The sequence below is a fragment of the Pyxicephalus adspersus genome, chromosome 3, assembly GCF_032062135.1.
Source record: "Pyxicephalus adspersus chromosome 3, UCB_Pads_2.0, whole genome shotgun sequence".
NCBI lineage: Eukaryota > Metazoa > Chordata > Amphibia > Anura > Pyxicephalidae > Pyxicephalus > Pyxicephalus adspersus.
The window spans coordinates 82,879,232-82,898,431 of NC_092860.1; the positions used below are offsets into that span (position 1 = coordinate 82,879,232).

General features: G+C 36.0%; 1 protein-coding gene across 8 annotated transcripts in view; it reads left to right on the plus strand.

The window, feature by feature from the left end:
* Positions 1-16,268, plus strand: part of PTPN13 (protein tyrosine phosphatase non-receptor type 13) — a 180,719-nt gene extending 164,451 nt beyond the window's left edge. For 7 of the 8 annotated variants that reach the window (XM_072405454.1, XM_072405456.1, XM_072405455.1 and 4 more), the window contains 17 exons: positions 1,038-1,196; positions 1,316-1,487; positions 1,589-1,799; positions 3,930-3,994; positions 4,686-4,747; positions 5,287-5,442; positions 6,981-7,125; positions 8,350-8,499; positions 8,996-9,078; positions 9,439-9,482; positions 9,575-9,663; positions 10,457-10,605; positions 11,276-11,366; positions 12,736-13,073; positions 13,630-13,845; positions 14,318-14,380; positions 15,707-16,268. In XM_072405454.1, coding sequence (XP_072261555.1) covers positions 1,038-1,196; positions 1,316-1,487; positions 1,589-1,799; positions 3,930-3,994; positions 4,686-4,747; positions 5,287-5,442; positions 6,981-7,125; positions 8,350-8,499; positions 8,996-9,078; positions 9,439-9,482; positions 9,575-9,663; positions 10,457-10,605; positions 11,276-11,366; positions 12,736-13,073; positions 13,630-13,845; positions 14,318-14,380; positions 15,707-15,793 — 2,280 coding nt within the window. In that variant the 3' untranslated portion in view covers positions 15,794-16,268. The remainder of the gene's footprint in view (positions 1-1,037; positions 1,197-1,315; positions 1,488-1,588; positions 1,800-3,929; positions 3,995-4,685; positions 4,748-5,286; positions 5,443-6,980; positions 7,126-8,349; positions 8,500-8,995; positions 9,079-9,438; positions 9,483-9,574; positions 9,664-10,456; positions 10,606-11,275; positions 11,367-12,735; positions 13,074-13,629; positions 13,846-14,317; positions 14,381-15,706) is intronic. The other variant, XM_072405460.1, reaches the window with a different exon arrangement.
* The last annotated feature ends 2,932 nt before the right edge of the window (positions 16,269-19,200 follow it).

Consider the following 19,200-nt stretch of genomic DNA (forward strand, 5'->3'; position numbering starts at 1 on the left):
CACTCTTAAATCCTCCTTCCTTTTGGTTTATCTTTCCTTCCTTTTGTGTGCCTCTCCCCTTTCCTCTTACACTTTTTTCGTTTTCTTCCATAGACTACCACCTTCCTGTTCCCTGTTGAAGTTGTTTACTCATCTTCGATTGCTGGTTGTTCTGAAACTCCACTCTACAATTAATTTCAGCCTTACCTGCTAATTATTTGTTAAACTCTAAGATTGGGCTGTAATGTCTACTGTTTGCTGGTGGAATTTACCCTTCCACCATGCATGCATGTTTCCTTCATTTGATGTTAAAAGTCTTTATGGCTATTTTTGTGTCAATTTTGTATCCATACAAATTTGTATTGGATTAAAAAATACCACATTGACTTTAAAATGTAGTAGTGCTTGCAAAGCTTGAATTACCAGGATCTCGTTTACAGCAGGAATGCTAGGGTAATGCTAGTTGTCAATCTGATACAATGCATGCAAATCACTTGATAAGAAAAGTGCTAACATGAAAGAGCTTTATTTCCTGACTGCATCCGGGAGACGGACAGGTCACCAGCCTGGCTGTACAGTCTAGGAGAGCCATATTTATCTTGAAACTAGATAGACAGAAAATCATTTTGCAGGTAAAATTGTTACCATATATGTGACGGCAGTAAATACATATAATTAGCAGTTTGCTTTGAGTTCAGCTTTAAGTAAAAAAAAAACAAAAAACAACCCCTTGCAAACATAAATGCCAACTTCTGGTAAAGCATATGTCAGGGCAAAACAAAAAATAGGTATCCAATACATGTTTAATCCTTTGTTCTAAGACCATATCTTCTAAACCATGCAAGAACAGGAAAAATACCTTTTGATGTCACTAAAATGCATTCTAATCTGACGATATAATGTAGTCTAACAAGACAGCATTTCTGAGAACCCTCTCACTGTCTTTTAATACATTACTCAACCACTTCCACTCTCAGGAGGGGCTAAATTGACATCTTTCAGGTTTCATACTTTTTATTTTATTATCATATGGCTGAATATCTACTATCTCTTTTCAGGAGGTGGAGCTGCACGTTACTTTGACTAAATCCGAGAAAGGGAGCCTAGGCTTTACAGTGACCAAAGCCAATGACTGTATTGGTTGCTTCATTCATGACATCATCCAAGATCCTGCCAAAAGTGATGGACGTCTGCGGCCTGGGGATAGACTTATTAAGGTTGCTATATATGTACATTCCTTTACTTTCTTCTTTGTCATATTCTTATTAAAGAGCAGTCTGATCAGGTTAAAACTGCACTGACCTTTTGACTTTTTTATTGTTATGTACTGTTACAGGTTAATGATACAGATGTCTCAAATATGAGTCATACTGAAGCAGTAAATCTACTGAGAGCAGCACCCAAAACTGTCCGCCTTGTGCTTGGCCGGGTGTTGGAAATTCCCAAGCCACAGGTGCCAGCTCATCTCCTGTCTGATGTCACTCTGATGTGCCACAAAGGCAATTTAGGTAAGAGGATTTTTTTTATTTTTATTGCAGTTCCTCTATCTTATATATATTTTGCCTTGTGGCTTTTTTCCAGCTACATTCATCATACTTCTTTCATACAGGTCTTTCACTCTCAGGAGGTCCCAATAGTCCCTCTCAGGTTATTTATATAGAAGATATTAAACCAGGCTCGGTTGCTGATGAAGAAGGAAGCCTGAAACCACTAGATATCATCCATTATATCAACAGGGAAAGCACTTTAAATATGACACTAGAAGAAGCAGAACATGCCCTTGAATCTGCTCTACCAGTTGTTGTTTTAAAAGCAACAAGGTGTGTAATCTTTTTCTACAACTTTTTAATTATGAATTGAACAATTATATAAGGATATTTGATTGTGTTTAAAATGGCTGTGTATGTTGATGAATATAACATCAATATTTAATATGTATAACTTATACTGTAATACTTTACAATATTGTTTATTACCGTAATTTTCGGACCATAAGATGCCCCTGACCATAAGACGCACCCAGGTTTTAGAGGAGGAAAACAAGAAATAAATATTCTGAACCAAATTGTATAAAGAAATAATAAAATATATACTTTAATATTTGGGGATTATTTGTTCCAAACATTGCTAATTACTACACTGTCATAGTAATCACCCAGCATTGCTCATCTCAGGCTGCCCTTCTCAGCAGGCAGGGAGGGGTAAGGCAGAGTTTTTGTGCAAGGTCCCTTGAAGAGGGGGGAATGACACTACAGCCATACCCCTTCCCTCTCCCTAGGAAGTGTGTACAATCCAGCTGCAGAACGGAAGGGGCCAGGCTAGATGGAACTGCAGCCGCAGGCTGGGGCCCCCCTTGAAGGCGAGGGCGGGTTGGCTGTGCAGTAGTATTTGGACCATAGGACTTTTGGTTGAGGGGGTGGGAGGAGTGCGCCTTATAGTCCGAAAAATATGGTAAATAGTTGTTCTCAACTTTTGATATATAGGACATCAACATATTGTGCATTGCTTTACTGTTGAGTAAAAACACAATACATTAGAGCTGAACAGACAATAATAAGTATTAGGTATTCAGGCGCTATTCACACAACACAAACAACAACTACGTACAGTTAGCTGAATATCAAGAGCCAGGAGCTTTTTTTTCTGTTACCACGGTGTGCTGAATACAGATTGTATATTGCTTTTGCCTGGGTTACCCTTTATTGAAAGAGCTGGTCTGTTCAGTATTTGTGGCCTAGCATGTCTCCTTGTAAACTATTAGTCCTAGGCGGCAAAATTTTAAATAAATCCAATACTGCACAATTATGCATTTTAACTCTTAACCGAGAATATCCATACTTCTTTTCATCCCTCCAAGCTTATTTATAATCACATTTAATAATCAAAATCTTATGTATTAACAAATATAGCTTTCTGTGATAAAGGTAGGAGCAGAAAACTTTGGGGGGCAAACACACACCCAATGGCATCGAATTTCTGTACATTGAAGTGTACAAAGCAAACTGTGCTATAGTGCGGTATTGAATAATGACCATGATGAAAGGTCAGTGTTCTAGAAAGACAGTAAATTGTGACATACCTTCATATCTTCTAATATCTGCCTACTTGCAGCTTGGCATTTGGTTGAATGGTATTGTAGAGTAACATAGCAATTAGGTGCCAGATAATTTTCCTGGTCAGGCACTGTGATTGCAGTACAAACGGCGAGTAAATAGTAGTGTAAAAGTCCAAAGCTTTTTTTTCTTTCATGACCGCAAAACATGACATATCACAACTTATTCATTAAATTATTAAAATAAATCAAAAAATACTTTTTTTAATTTGCGCTTCTTTGCCAGTACATTCGTTTGGTGCCCATAGATTTCAGACTTGCATGTATGATGCAGTCATGCTCAGAGAAGAATGGCTTTGGTAGTTACTAGTTTAGACTACTTGTTTCTCCCAAAAGACATCAGCCAGCAGCCATGCATGGAATTCTTAAACATAAGATCGTTATTTCTCTTGTGTTTCTGTGTAGTGTAACATGTGGGAGATTTGTTTCCATTTAAGTCATGGTTGACTACATTGTCCTCTTATAAATGCAACATTCCAGGTGTCTTTAGGTCCCATGTCACAGAAAGTATGAACATATACCATGGAGTATTATTCAACAGGTTACACAAGGTAAAGGAAAATAGGATGTTGTTATCCATGTAGAGAATGGATTTGTCCCTTACCCTGTGGAAAAAAAGTCAATGCATGGATTCAATGTTTCTATCCATAGGGAATATTGTTTCTGAGGCAATGTATAATGCAACTTTCTTTAATATAAGTGAGTCCCCAATTTTTGAACTTGCTAGGATCATCTTACAATTATTTTATAAAATGTATCCTGGAAAAGTAACAGGTTTTTTAACTATTAGAGTAATTTATGAAAAAAGGTAACTTGCTTTTTATTTTCTTTTTTATAGGGAAGGAAATCCTGTGATGCAAAACAATAAAAAACATTCAGAGTCAAAACCCTCTAGAGTTAATGGTAAAATTGCAATTTCTATGTTTGTTACATTATATATACATATTACAAATACCCATTGATCCCGCCAATACATCTAATGCAGTTAAAGTGTGACAGTAATAGTGCACTGCACTGAATTTAGAGACGGTCTGGGCAAACTCATGAAGGTTGTGCCTCTTGCACTACAGTGTGGCTAAAAAAATGTTGTAGGGAGCATGGCTATTAACAATATCACTACAGTCTCACAAGCCTGTAGCTAGTCATTCTCCACTTTACATCACCTAGTCCTTCCCACTGCTTTTAGGTTGACAACAATTGCTCTGTTGCTGGAACCCTAACATCCTAGGCTGCAAAGTCTGGGAGGAGGGGGGATGTGAGACACAAATGATGAATGATATTTCTTAGAGAAGCTAAAGGTGTACTTTTATGAAGTGTGTGTATATCATGTATATCATGTATGGGTTTGGTTTTTCCTTAGGAGCCGTTAGTTGTACCTTTTCTTAGCAACAAATGAATATCTTAGTGTCCCACTCCTTCTCTGGGCTGCCAGGAGTGAAAGCATAACCCTGTGTAAACTACCTGTTGTATCTCCCCATGTGACAGAGCTGACTCTGACACCCATCCACAAACTTCTGGTTGCAATGTGTATGTGAGCATGTAATAATCTATATCATACATATGCAAAAACATTTTTATTGCTCTTTGACTGCAGGCTATCCTGATGTTGAGCGATTCAAGCGACTGGAGGACAATTCAGATGTATATTCTCCAGAGGTAATTTTATTTTGTTTTAGTACATTAGATTTTAAATTAAAAAAACCATACAGGCCAAAAACTAGAAAGCTGTATAGAATATCTTACACAACAGTAAATTACTATTTTTAATAGTTACAGGAATCTCAAGTCAGCACTGTGTTTGGTTCCCCTTTCTTTATCACTTTACCAGTTTTATCAGTAACTTAGCTTACAATTTTATTTAAAGCCTTGTAAACCTGGCTGTGAGTATAAATGAAAAAAGAGTATGACTATAGATGTTTTTTTCAGTTCATGATTTGAACCCCCCCCCCTTCCCCCTTTATTTACCCAGCACTGTAGGATTTGTAAAAAGCTATGTCCGTTATAGCAAGATGGATGACCTTTGGATAAAGGGGAAATAAAGACATGCCCGTAATATAAGTGTCAGTGTAATTAGACTGAATATATTGAGTTTTCTTAGTGGGCCATCCCTTTAAGTCAAGTTAAAAACTTTTTTTAGACTTTATAAGAAATAACTTCATCTAAATCTGCTTATTTTTCTTTGTGCCCTTTTAAAGGCTGGCATAGTTCATGTTGTTTTGGAAAAGCCTGCCTCTGGAGAATTGGGATTTTCCTTGGTAGGAGGCGAATATGGTATATTTGTGAAATCCATCAGTCCTGGGGGTGTAGCTGACATAGAGGGGAACTTACAGGTTGGAGACAGATTGCTTAAGGTAACTTTTCTTAAGTCTGTTTGTTTTTCAACATTTTTATCTCTTTAGATGTAGTGTTTTTAAAGACCTTACTATTGCTAAGCATTTCCGGTTTGTAGCAAAGCTCCCCCCTGCTCCTTTCTTACCACAGTTTTGAAGCATTTAGCAGTTTTCTCTTTGAAGCACCTTTTGGTGCATTGTGGATATTGCTTTATCGTGCAAAATCAAGGGAATTTGGTTTGATGCTTATTGTCTGTGACAATCTCAACTGTCAGATTCACTGATTTATAAATGGACTCCCTTACTAAAGGTTAGTAATGGGTATTTGTTGGATTACTAAAGGTTAGTAATGAAAGTGAAGTCTAAAAAAAATTCAGCCACTATACCTAAGAACTGGTAAGTTGCAATAAGTTAACTTTTTGTTTTTGGGCTTGGATGCACGTTAAGTTTACACTATAAATAAACTTTTTTCAAGTATTGGTTATTGACTTCCTTCTACCTTGCTTTAGTTTGTGTCTTTGATTCAAATTTCATTGAATGTCTTTGAATCTTCATAGTAATGCTTGCTGTGCTTTTCTGTCCTAATTTGTTTTTACAATTGAAAGGGTGAAGCATGGCAGCTTTTATTATTAGATAGCAGGCTTGATGAACTAAAAGATTAGATCATGTTCAGGTTCCTCTTTACTGCTTTTTAACAGTTTCCTTGTACATGGTATTGTTTTCAAAGTGAATATTCACTTCACATCACCTCATTCAATAGGATAAATAGAAATTGATCATAATACATTAATAATTCATATTTTTTCATCTGCCAATTGAAAAAAATTATAAGCATTAAATTTGGAGAGTTGAAAGCTGCTTGAAGCCGTGTTGCTTGTATGCAGTTCTTGAAACTACATGAATTCAAGCATGTTGTCCTTTTTAACATGCATGAATTTTCAGAACAAAAGTCCATACTGACAAACACAGATAGTTTATAGATTTAGAAAATAAAGGTGCATGTGTTTTGGTATAATAGGCCCCAACAGTGGAACAATCTGTTCACTTGCAGAAACCTGATAGCTACTAAAATCCTAAAACTGCAATGTGTTCTGTAGTGATGTCATTTGTTTGGAGAAGTCTATACTTCTATAACAGAATTGCTTTGGCATAGCAGTGTGGTTTACAGACGTATGCACTTTAAACATCTGGGGTTTTTAATGTTAAAGCTAACCTGTCATGTGAAGAATATATCGGTTTTTGCTGATGGCCTCCTGAAAGTTCTAGTTGCCTGTCTGTCAAGCGACTGCTTTGGCTTTAGTACTTTGTCAGTAATGCAAAACATGAATAAGGATGTGGAATTCTGACTTATCTTTTACAAGACTTTTACAAAGAACATAGCAATAGCAGTCTTTCTATATTTCTTTAATAAAGGTATACTTTAACAGCTTTTAACTAAACCCACTTTACCAGCTGACAGGTTTGAGTGCTAGGGTTTTTCTCTACAGCCCTTAACTGGCACACCCTTTGGTAGAAATGAGCCCGTAAATTATTGGTTATTGATGAATTGTGTTCTACAGGTGAATGGAGAGAATATGCAGGGTGTTACGCATAGCAAAGCTGTGTCCAGTCTACGAAATGCCAAGGGATTGCTAAAGATTGAAGTTTCTCGTGAGCTTATGCCAAAGGAAACATCTGATTTTGACAAGTGTAATGGAAACATTGGTATGTGTATATGCTTTTAATGCTTAGTTAAAGTTTTATTTTAATATTGAGTATACATTTAGCATTGTATCCCTCAAATATTAAACTTTTCAGTGTAACAAATTTATCATTTTTAGTAAATATAATCATTTTTAAATAAAAAGTTCTTAGACTAACAGTTTTAATCTGATGATATGTGGATGTCTGCATTTTAGAATCATGTCCTATTTTGGGTGGCATGTGCTTTTGGAATCCCTTCTGGCTCCATTGTTGGTCTGGATGCTTTCTCTGCTCTAGTGTTGTGGAAACAGTAGCCTTGATCAATGCCTTTTTTTCCTATGAAACTTTTTTCTCATCTGCTTCACATTATTGAAATGGAGTATTTTCTGGTAATTGTCATTGCACCAAACCCAGAAAGATGTGGTACCTGGTAAGACTTCTGGCAGATGGTTTGTGGGCCTTATCACATTACCAGACTATTTGGTTGATAAGATGGATCCACCAATATGTTTCCTGTTTGTATTTATGAACATAGCTGTTGAAGTGCTACGTTTTTAAAAACAGGGACACCACATAGTCGACCATAAGCTTGCTTGCTTGCTTTAAGCATTTAGGATACCATCTCAGAAGTTTCACTGTGGGTAGAATCCTCCCAGTTTTAGAGCAATGCATGGCTCCCAGTGCTTTGCAGGCTCACATTTCTGCCTTTTGCATACTTTTAGAGAGCTGTGGCTTTTTATTCCATTGGCTTAGAAGGTTTTCCATTTTTCTGTGACTGTGTTAAGCAGCTGCAGAACCCCTGTAGTGACATCTAAAGGTCTTACTATGTAATTGCCACTTCACTATTGAAGTTTTTCTTCAGTTTGGTCAGCATAGAAGAGTTTTACAAAAGTTAGATAAAGTATTAGTTGCATTTCTGTAATAGCCTCTCTCTCGCACAGAACCTACCTTTGGCGGCAGAAAAAAAAATGGATATGGCAGGAACAGGCCTTTCAGTTAAATCTGGTGGGGCTCTCACTAAATGACACTTTTCTCAGATTAGGGTGTCATTACAAAATGTAAAGACTGCTATACTTCCAATGTCTCTCCTGTTGTGTACCCTCCTAATATTGTTGCTGAATGTCTGCAGCAGAAAATACATATTAATGCAATTCATTAAAAAGTGTCTAAACTCTAAAATGTATTATTTTTTATTATGTAAAAGAAAAGCTTGCTTGTTTAGATTATTACATTAATGTTTTTTAGACTCTGACATTAATGTAAACCAAAACTATGAAGATGATGAAGAGGATCAGAATGATGTCATTCAGTCTCTGCTTGATGTTGTTCATGAACAAACACAGAACCTTTTACAGCTAAATCGTCAGAATGCACTTTCAGAGGAAAACTTCTCAGGTATGAAGCACTAGCTTGTGAATGTATAATGATTTTGGATCAGACGACTAATATAACCATTCCCAGCCTCTTCAGATATATAGAAGTTTAGTGTCAGAATTAATCAGCTAGGTTGGATGTTTATAGACAAATTGTTCATGAATGGTGCACCAACCTGGTTTAGCATAAAAAGTCTAAACTTGGCCATTGTTAAAGGGCAAGTTGCAGGGAGCCAGGCCAGCAGCATATCACCACATCTAAAAATATTATATTTCTTTGACTGAGTTGGCTTAAGCCATTTGGTGTCACCCACATTTCCAGTCAATCCTCTACTTTTTATTTTATCTTTTCTTATTGTTCTTCATGGAATAAACATGGCACTTATTTCCCAATTCCACTTTTCATTCAGGCCCTGCAAAATTTAGTCTTCTCTGCAGGTATCTCTGATACCTGTGCTTTTAAAAGCACATAATGTTTTTGTTTTTTTTAACACATATTACTGTGTTATGTTACACAGAGGATCTGAATGAGGAAGACATGGATGAGAAAGCTGAAGACACAGACTGTGATGGTTCATCATTGCCTGATGACTCCCCAGAGGTATGAGTTACAAGTGCAATGTCTTCAATCTTGTACTTTGTTATTATGCATAATAAAGATTATACAAAGCAAGTTAGTGTTGGATAAAGATGTATAGGTAAACCCATGAGGGTGTTCGTAAATTAAAATTTGTTATCCATATTTATTTGTTTTCTTAATATACAATCTTAAGATAAATGACACTTTGCAATCAAATCAAAAGTGTAGTGGTTATAATGCATCATCAAAGTAAATTTGGTCAGTATTGTTTTAATAATGAATGATAACACTTTTTATAGGTATTAGACACTAGTAAAAATATAGAAGTATTTTGAGTATTGCATTTTCATAATAAAACTTAACTGTGTTTTTTGCTTACAGCCATTCAAAGTAAACGGTGTGGGACCCTATAACAGGAATGAAAGGTATGGAGCCACACAATATAATATTTATATGCTTGTATGTGTTGCTTGCACATAATAAAGCCTTTCTTGGTTTGTTTGTTTGTTTTTTTTAGGCTGCAAAGACAACCTGCCTCTAAATCACAAGACACTGAAGATATAACCAGAGACAATACCATACAGTTAACACCCAACAATGTGTTAGGTAAATATTTGCCATTGTGCGTTTCTTTTTAAGATGCATAATATAGGCAAGCAAAGGGTGCCCTAAAATATAAGACCTGTTAACCAGCACACAATTGTTTGCTGATTTTATCAATATTTGCTCAGCTTTCCATGGACTGAACGGGCAGATATCTATGGGGAAAAAAAGATGCAAGAAAATGCAATGCAGTAAATTCAATGCAATTCGTGCACTAGGTGGTGCTGTGTTTGTTTTTATTGATCATGAATACAGTTTTTGTATCTCATTGTAAATAAAATCAGACACCACACCACTTAATGAAATTGTGTGTTATATCCTCCAATAATTACCCTCCAGTAATAAACTAACATATCTGTCCATGTCTTTTTACCTTTTAGGACAATTAAAGTACATTTTCCCAGGTCTAACTAACCTTTAAGTTCATTCACTGCAGGGAGAAAAAAAAAACAAGCACTTTTATTAAACAAATCAAAATACAAGCGTTTTATTAACATACCTCTTACTGTCAGATCAAATCATACCTTGTGTATTTTTATTACTAGGCCTTTACATAAGTGTACCTTTGCGTTGTTGATTATAGTGCAAAAGCTGAAACTAAACTTCAAAAGTTGCATTTATCTGTAACATATGGAATGAATGTCAGCCAGGACCTTATGTTGTATTGAATCGCTAAACTGTACCGCTGTTACATTTTTCATTTCAATGCAGGATTAGCACAAAAATTCATAAAAATCTGTATTTTTTGTGTATTCATAAACAGACTATTTAAAGTCTTTTTCCATTTCTCCCAAAGATTCCTTTCAAGTAACAAAAGAAAAACTCTCCAGTCTTCCCATTGTTCAAGTGCAGCCCTCAGGCAAATATTCAGGAACCAACTTAAAGATGATTATACGACAGATACGTGGCATGCTTGATCAGAGTGCCCCTGCCAAAGAGTTTGAGGTAAGAGCGTTTTGAAGATGTATTAAAAAAAAAAAAAAAAAAAAATTAGAATGATAGGCAATTGGTGACCATACAATATTCAACATGTTCAATTGATTGGTTGTTAAAATTCATAAATACTTCTAAAACATCTAACTGGATGCTGTATACTTTAAGAACTGGATGCAATGTTTACATTGCAAATTCCTAAGGAATTAACCAGGGGACACTTTCAGGAGTTCCCACTGACAACCAGTGTTATTATGTATATGTGCCAACGTATTAAGCAGCGCTGTACAATAAATAGGGGTTGCAAATGACAGACAGATACAGACAGTGTGACAGGAGGAGGAGGGGACCCTGCCCAGAAGAGCTTACAAACCAGTGTTGGCACGATCTGTTGTATTCCCTAACAACCAGCAGAGTTATAGTAAACAGTGGGGAGTGCCTCCTTGGCTGGTGGTCATCAGGGATCACTTCTGGCAAATATGAGTCCTAAAAACAGCAACAATAACGCCAACTAGCGTATAGTCCTAGTAGCATTGTCGGCTGATTCTCACTAAGCGGGCCTTTACTAAATCCAAATTACTGGTAGGTATGTCTAATTGTAATTACAGTGGATTGTATAACTTTAGGTTGCAGATGTATTTATATACTGTATATTCTGAATACTGTGTTTATATCTTTACAGCGTCTTCAGGATTTAAAACCACTAGATGAATGCCTCATCGGACAAAATAAAGATAACAAAAAGAAAAACAGATACAAGAACATACTACCATGTAGGTCACTGTGAATCTGTTGCAGTTTTATTTATTCATATTGTCTTTTTCCTTATCTATTTGTCATTCTGTCTATCCAGCTTTACATCTGTATTCTACCTTTTCTTTCAAAGGTGATACACTTGAAAAAAAACACAAGGAGAATTTTCTTTTTTCAGCTATCTATTATACAAACATTTTAATAGATGTAACTAAGAACACCCTTGGCCTCAGAAGCTAGCATAGCTCATTTAGCAGAAATTACAACTTGAAGGCACTTTGAATAACTGCCAACTTGTCTGAGACATCAACTTTTCACTTCTCCTTCATGAGAAATTCCTTAAATTGCTAGATGTTTGTGGGTTTCCTACCATGAGCTGCCCATTTTAAATCCCCCATAACAGAATTTAAATTAGGGCTTTGAACAGGTCAGCCCATAAGTCTCAATTGAGCCTGTCCTAGATGTATTTTCTAGTGTGCTTTAGATCATTTTACAATAAATTCCATTATAGGTTCAGCTTTTGAACAGAAGGACTCACATTCTCATTAAGCACATTTTTTTTATTATGTTTTATTGTGGACCTGATAACTGTGAGACACAAAAGCCCCTCCCTTTCCCCAAACCATTACATTTTTAATGCATTCTTCACAGTTTAGTATGAGGTTCTGCTCCAGAAACGCTGTCTTTGATTTATGTCAAGCATAGTTACTGTTACTATGTAGACTATACATTGTTTTAGAAGGCCTAGTCTTTCCTTGTATGCTCATTGGCAAATTGTAGTCTAGTTCTAATGTTCTTGGACAAAAAGTGTTTGTTTTTTACTAGCACACCGCTCATTCAATTTAGGTTGATGTAATCTTTTTCTAATTGTGGATGCTTGCCTCCTAACACCTACTGTTGCATGATTTATAGGAGGGTTCCACGGTATAACGCTTGGGTTTCTAGGACAATTCTTTTCATGGGCTTAATTTGCTAAACATTTTTTTTTTCACGTGACTATTTTTGTCTGTCTGTTTTTCTATCTATGTAATCCTTCTGTCACTAACAGTATAAAAGATAATGTTCATTTAAAAGATAATTGATCTGTTCATGTTTTATATTTAAATGTACATATTGTTCATGTCCCATGGGTAGACAGTTGGCAGCTGGTTTGTAATAAATCCTTCTCTAATATGTTTTGTATTCTATACTAATCTAATATGTTTTCTATTTGGTGTTGCTTAATAAGTTGTAGTTTAAAATTCTTAAAGGTGTGCCCAAAAAAGGTAATTGAAGGACAAAAGTCTTTCAGGGGTTCAATTAAGCATAATTACCATTTCTAAATGTTCCTTATAATATAGCTGATATTCACTTTGTGCCTCTTTTCACTTTTGCTGTGTACTGTTTTAGATGATACCACCAGAGTGCCACTTGGAACAGAAGATGGTTATATCAATGCAAGTTTTATCAAGATGCCTGTTGGCAGTGAAGATTTCACTTACATTGCATGCCAAGGACCTCTCCCCAGTACAGTACCAGATTTTTGGCAAATGGTATGGGAACAGAATTCCACTTTGATTGCCATGATGACCCAAGAGGTGGAAGGAGGGAAGATAAAATGCCAAAGGTATTGGCCTGATGAGCCAAACAGGACATTACGGGTCAATAATGAACTACAATTGACTTTATTAAAGACTCAACAGCTGGAATGTTTTGTGTTGCGTATCTTGGAGGTACAAGATATTCAGGTCAGTTATTTTGTTATACAAGATTCCTGAAAACATTGTTACTTACATTTTAACAGATATAGTGGTGTGGTCTACTGTGTCTATCTAATCTATCTATCTATCCGTGTACATTTTTTTCTTCCTTCATTCACAAATGAAAATTCAATTTATGACAAAAGGTTATTTAAAGACACAGCACAGCAGTATTTGTCTCCCTTCAGCTAGACCGCTTGTCATTGGAATCTAGGATTGAACCATGTAACAAGAAATTAGATTTAGAAGTTTTGGTGTACATTTCACCTTGAGCTACTGCTCTAGAGAGGCTTTCTTTCAACAGAGAGGTACTCTGTATATCCTATAATACTTATATTAAAGGGATTCTACAAGGTCTCACTTTTTCTCAGAATGGAGACAAAAATACATATGCATTATTTCATATTTACATTCTACTAAAATGTCAGACTATGACAATAAAATAATGTAATGTTAATTTGATTTTTATAGACCTAAGTTTTTTATATATAAATAAACTTGTCCTTTATATTAATGGTGGATCTTTATTATTTTCTTATTACAGACTGAAGAAATACGACACATAGCCCACTTGAACTTCACTGCATGGCCTGATCATGACACGCCTACCAACCCAAACCAACTTCTCACGTTCATCTCCTTTATGAGACACATATACAGAAGTGGCCCCATCATCACTCACTGCAGCGCAGGCATCGGCCGATCGGGCACGCTCATATGTATAGATGTCCTGCTAGGTCTTATTAGTAAAGATTTAGAGGTGAGTGCAATTAATTTTTTATTATTCAGTTGAACTAAACATCAGAAAATGAATGGATTAAAATGAACTTGGACGTCTTGGATAAGGACATCAAAATAAACTCCATACATTTGGAAATATGAGTCTGTCAGGGTTTAAGGGGTCCGTCAAACCCACATATCTTACATATAAGGATCATTAGTACTCTGTACTAGCATAACTTTACCTAATTTTTTTAGCATTTTAAATTGTTTAATGTAAAAATGGTGGAATGACAATTGTAAGATAATTTTATGACCCTTTTCACCGAAGAGCATCATCAGTAAGCATAACTCTTTAAAATAAAAAACGTTGTTCTGAATTTTTATTGTAACAAAGGACCTTTTATGAGAGCATGAAAATAGAAAGACGATTTAAAGTAAATAGATAGTGTACAGTGTTTTCTTTTCTGAGCTTTGTGTAAAAGTGTAATTATCTTATCTCTTTGTTTTAGTTCAATATTTCAGACCTGGTTCAAACAATGAGGCTTCAGAGACATGGGATGATTCAGACTGAGGTAACATACTGCAGCATTAAGTCAACAAACATCATCATTCATCTATGCCTGTACCAGTCTTTGCTAGTCCCTTATACAAGTGAATTTGTAATAATGGTGTAAATCATTCTTAGCTGGGTAACACAATACTTTTTTCACTCTACATTATTGGGAACCCATTGGAAGCATGTGACTCCATCATTTTGGTTTCTATTGATGAGCGGTTTGGTGAAAGAACACTTTCTGTTAGGCCTGTTTCACCACCTAAATTCCTAAAAGGTATAGTAATCCAACTTATGATATACTGTGCCATGTAACAATCATACAAAAAAAAGATAACAGCTTTGGGTGGGCTTGGTCTTTAAACATATTATGTCTTCATGTGGCACAATTTATTGAAAAGTTCTCATTATCATTCAAATACAAACTCCTCCTTACAGTTTTCATTTGACTGCTCCCCACAAGTCAGCAAACATCCGCATCAGTCAAATCAGAAAATAATCTTGTTGTTCTGGATAGAGTGTTAAAGAGTTAAAACTTCTATAAGTTTTTTGAAAACTGTCATTGTAAGTAATACTTTGTAGGACAGATATCCATCCCATCATTTCCTATTGTGGTGACACACAAGGAAGCAAAAAAGTTTTGCCAAAAGAGACTGAATAAAGCAAGAGCAGTGCTTATATTACAGTCATATTCTCCATTCTTGCTTTGGGTATAGAAAACCTTACTAGTTGGAATAAAGTCCACACTACTTGTCCAAAAGAGTGTTTGTTACATATTCTAACTTTATTCACAATTCAAAATAAAATAAAAAATAAAAAAGTTTTAGCTTATGTTCTGAAGTGGTTTACCACTGTAGTTGTCAAAATCGTTCAAATCGGGCCACTCGCATGCAGCAAAAGTGTAGAATGCTCAACTTTGTTCTTAGAGGCCCCATGTAAAGTTGCATAGTTTTCCAACAAAAGTAAATGTAAGTCTAGGGTGGTCATTCATCAATGACCTCTACATTGATCATTCATCTTACTACTTAGGCAGAAAAAGTGGCATCAATAAAGTATTATCAGTTGTATAATCCAATGCAAATAATAACCTTATCCAAGCATGCTGCACCCCAGCAATAGTTCGCTCTTACACTACGTTGTGAGAGGCAGCAGGGAGTCTATTGAGTTTTTAGAGGCAGATTGGACCATGGTAAAAAAGATAAAGAAGACATGTTTTGTGTCTGCTATGTACCCTTTGTGTTCATTTTCTTCCATAGTACAAGGTTACTTTACTCCACTCTTTTTAACAGACTGCTGAACTGAATAAATAGCTGGCCACTCAAATGTATTTTTGTTTTTGTTGCAGGAGCAATACATTTTCTGCTATCAAGTTATCTTGTATATTCTAAAGCAACTACAAGCAGAGGAACAACACAAAGGATCAGTCTCATAGTGTCTTTTAAATCGGTCCAGAGATCTAAGCCCCGGGCTTTTTATATTCCAGTTAATAATGTTTCCAGAACAAAAGCTGCATTTTAGTAGCTTACTTATGTTGAGCTTGTTGGGTTTCAGCTCCAGTGGATGCCAAGTGCAGTTAAATAAACTGCTTTTTTTTTTGTTTTTGGGGGTGGAAGGGGGTTGTAAAGACAGTATTTTAATAGGATTCATATTACATGTTTGTTAACATTGTACGCATGTATATTTGCAAACATTTTTCTCAAGTATTTTCAGAATAAAGGTTAGTTTTCTAGATAATATTTGAAAGCAGTATTTAAAAACAAAATAATTATTTCTATAGACAAGTAGTAAGTTTATTGTAATTATTCATACATTTCATAATGTTTACTTATATAGAGTTTTATGTACTATTTATATTCTTTTACAAGGAAATGTTACATCCACTATGTAAATAAAATATATACAATCAATGTTCATTGTATTATTTTGTGTACAATTATTTCCTGTAATATTTTCATTGAATTAACACCTTTCGTCTATTAAGAAACATTTTATTAAAGATCAGGATAATTGTATTATAAATATTGGCTATGAGTGTGGTTCCTGTAATTCAACAGAGCAATCCACATATCTGGTACTCGCATGCAAAAGGAGAGTGACTATGGGTGGTAGCCAAGCCAAGATGGGGATGCAATTTATAGACCGGTTGATCAATCAACACAACAGAAGGAGCTCCGGAAAGCACATAGAGGCAATTATGAGATGGGAAGATGGCAGGATCTTTCCATGTACCATGTGGTGTATTGAAAGTATCTAAAAAAGTGTTTAGTGAGAGAAATTATGATGAGGAATAAAACTTTCCCAGGTTTCAGATAATTTTGTGTCTGGTCTCTCTCTAAAGGAAAGAACACCCCAACCAATTCCAATTTAAATGGGTGTCATCATTTTTTTAAAGCTTGATGTAATGTAGGAGGGAAGGGGGAAATCCAGCAATGAAGGATCACCCTTCTGCTATCCACATATTAACACAGCTCAACATAAAAAAAAAACATTTTTTCACTTGCCCAGGATTTTTTAAAATATTTATTGTATTTCAGGTCTGCTGAATCCAGAAATTACATCAGTTTTATTTAATTGACCATTTTACCAACAAAAAATGGTAACACAGAATATTATCAATTCCTATTTGCACCAGTGTTTTGCATTTTATATATTAAATGTAGCATTATTTTCATGAAACTTTCATTTGCCTTCCTTTTTTTCATATTTTCTTTTTTTACAGAAATGTGACTTTTTCCTGTAGAAGTATTTAAATGGCCCTATTGTTTTTTGCTACATTGGATGTGAATTTTCTCAGCAAAAACAGAGAAGAAACATTACAGAATTTGGTAAACAAGCATATCTTGCATATTTTGGTATTAAACTGAGGGACCAAGATAAATATTGGGCTCCCCATATGGTTTGCAAAACCTGTGTGTCTAGGTCAGTGGAAAAATGGAAAAATTAAAAGTTTGAAATTTGGTGTACCTCTTTGGTGTATGGCGAGAGGCCCAAAATCATCATAATGATTGGTATTTTTGTGCTGTGAATTTTTAAGAAAAACAAGTGGGAGTCCCCTGATTTGGAATCCACAAGACGACCTTTGCCATATGGTTTTTTTTCTCACAAACTAGCAAAACCAATACCATATTTGGAATCTGTGCATCAAACATAACCTAAAATGACTTGGCAAACCTAATCTGTTTGGCAATAAAATGTTTGTTGACCAGTGTAATATTAGGACAAGTAAGACAAGTGTCTGCCATCCATTGAAAAACTTCTGCCATCATGTCCCACCAAGCCCAGAACTGCCCACTCCACGGAACTTTGACCTATTTGATATATTACAAGTACATAAAAGTAAGTTGTCCTCTTTTTACCTTTCAGGTACAATCCCCATCTCAATTGAGTTCACACAGTTTGAATATTCAAAATTCAATCTGAGTTCAAAGGGAGAGGTTAAATGATGCTGGCCATCGGATTAAAGACACCCTGCGACAGAAAGTACTCCAGAGAAGAGCTCTGAACTTGAAAAATACAACAAACCCCGCTTTTATATATTTTAATGGGCTGTTCATTTTTATCTTATTTCTGACTGAGTTCTACTTTATGAAATATAGCCTGCTTCTGGACCCATCCTGTGGCTGCACATTGATAAAAGCATTCCTTTCCACCTCACCTGCTGTAAAAGGTTTTAACTATTACAGTGTCAGCTTTGTGCAAGACCGTAAGACCTAGATTGGTTCAAAGTGCTGCCTTCCCTCCCTCATTCACATTCACCTACATTCCTATATAAGGGTTAAATGGAAGCAAATATCAAGGCAGATTTAGGTACTTATGCTGTATGGTGTATTGAATGGTGTTGGTCCAATAGCTCGATTCAGCGGCTATTCGATCAAATAGCCCCATATTTTTCGGGTGATTGAACGCCGCATTCAAACACTATTAAAATCTATGGGAGGGCTGGGTTATTTTCGTGACTGTGTAGAACTGCAAGAGCAATCGGGAGCGGAGCTGACAGCTCCCCTGGTTGCTTTTGCAGCCCTAGCGTAATTGTAGTATGTGTTCTTGGAAAGAGAGCCGTGGGAATCCTCCTGTCACTGTGGGATCTCCAGGCACTAGAGGTTAAATGAGTATAAGTCTCCCCATTCATCACCTCTAGTGCTCTGATTGGCTGAGGAAAGGTAAGCCCTAATGACAGCTCAAGCGTCATCAGGATTTTCCTTTCCTCAGCCAATCAGAGAGCAGCCCTAGCGGAACTGTAGTATGTGTTCTTGGAGAGAGATTCTCTATCCAAGAACACATACTACAGTTCCGCTAGGGCTGCAAGAGCAATCAGGAGCAGAGCTGTCAGCATAGCAGAGCTCCGCTCCCCTGATTGCTATTTCAGCCCTAGCGGAACTGTAGTATGTGACTCCATGGCCCATGACACTGAAAGGATGATTCCCACAGCTGCATTCTTTCATGAGCACAGCAATGGGAATCCTCCCACCGCTGTGCTCATGAATGAATGCAGCTGTGGGAATCACCCTGGTATTGTGGGATAACCTGTAAAAAAATAAAAGTTACACAAATCACACACATTCAATAAATTACTTCACCTTTAAAGCCCCTTTTTTTTTTTTTTTTGTTTTTACACTAATTTGCAAAATCGAAGCCCGTGTTTTTCAGGTCAGGTCTATTCGAATTCAAACAGCCATATTCAGTTCAGAATATAAGGACAACCTGAATTCAAACACCAACACTAGTAGTAAATACATACCTGGAATCACACACACACACACACACTCTCTATTTCATTTGATACGCAATACGATGTTCAACTGCTTGTTAATGCAAAAAATATATTCAGCCAATCACATG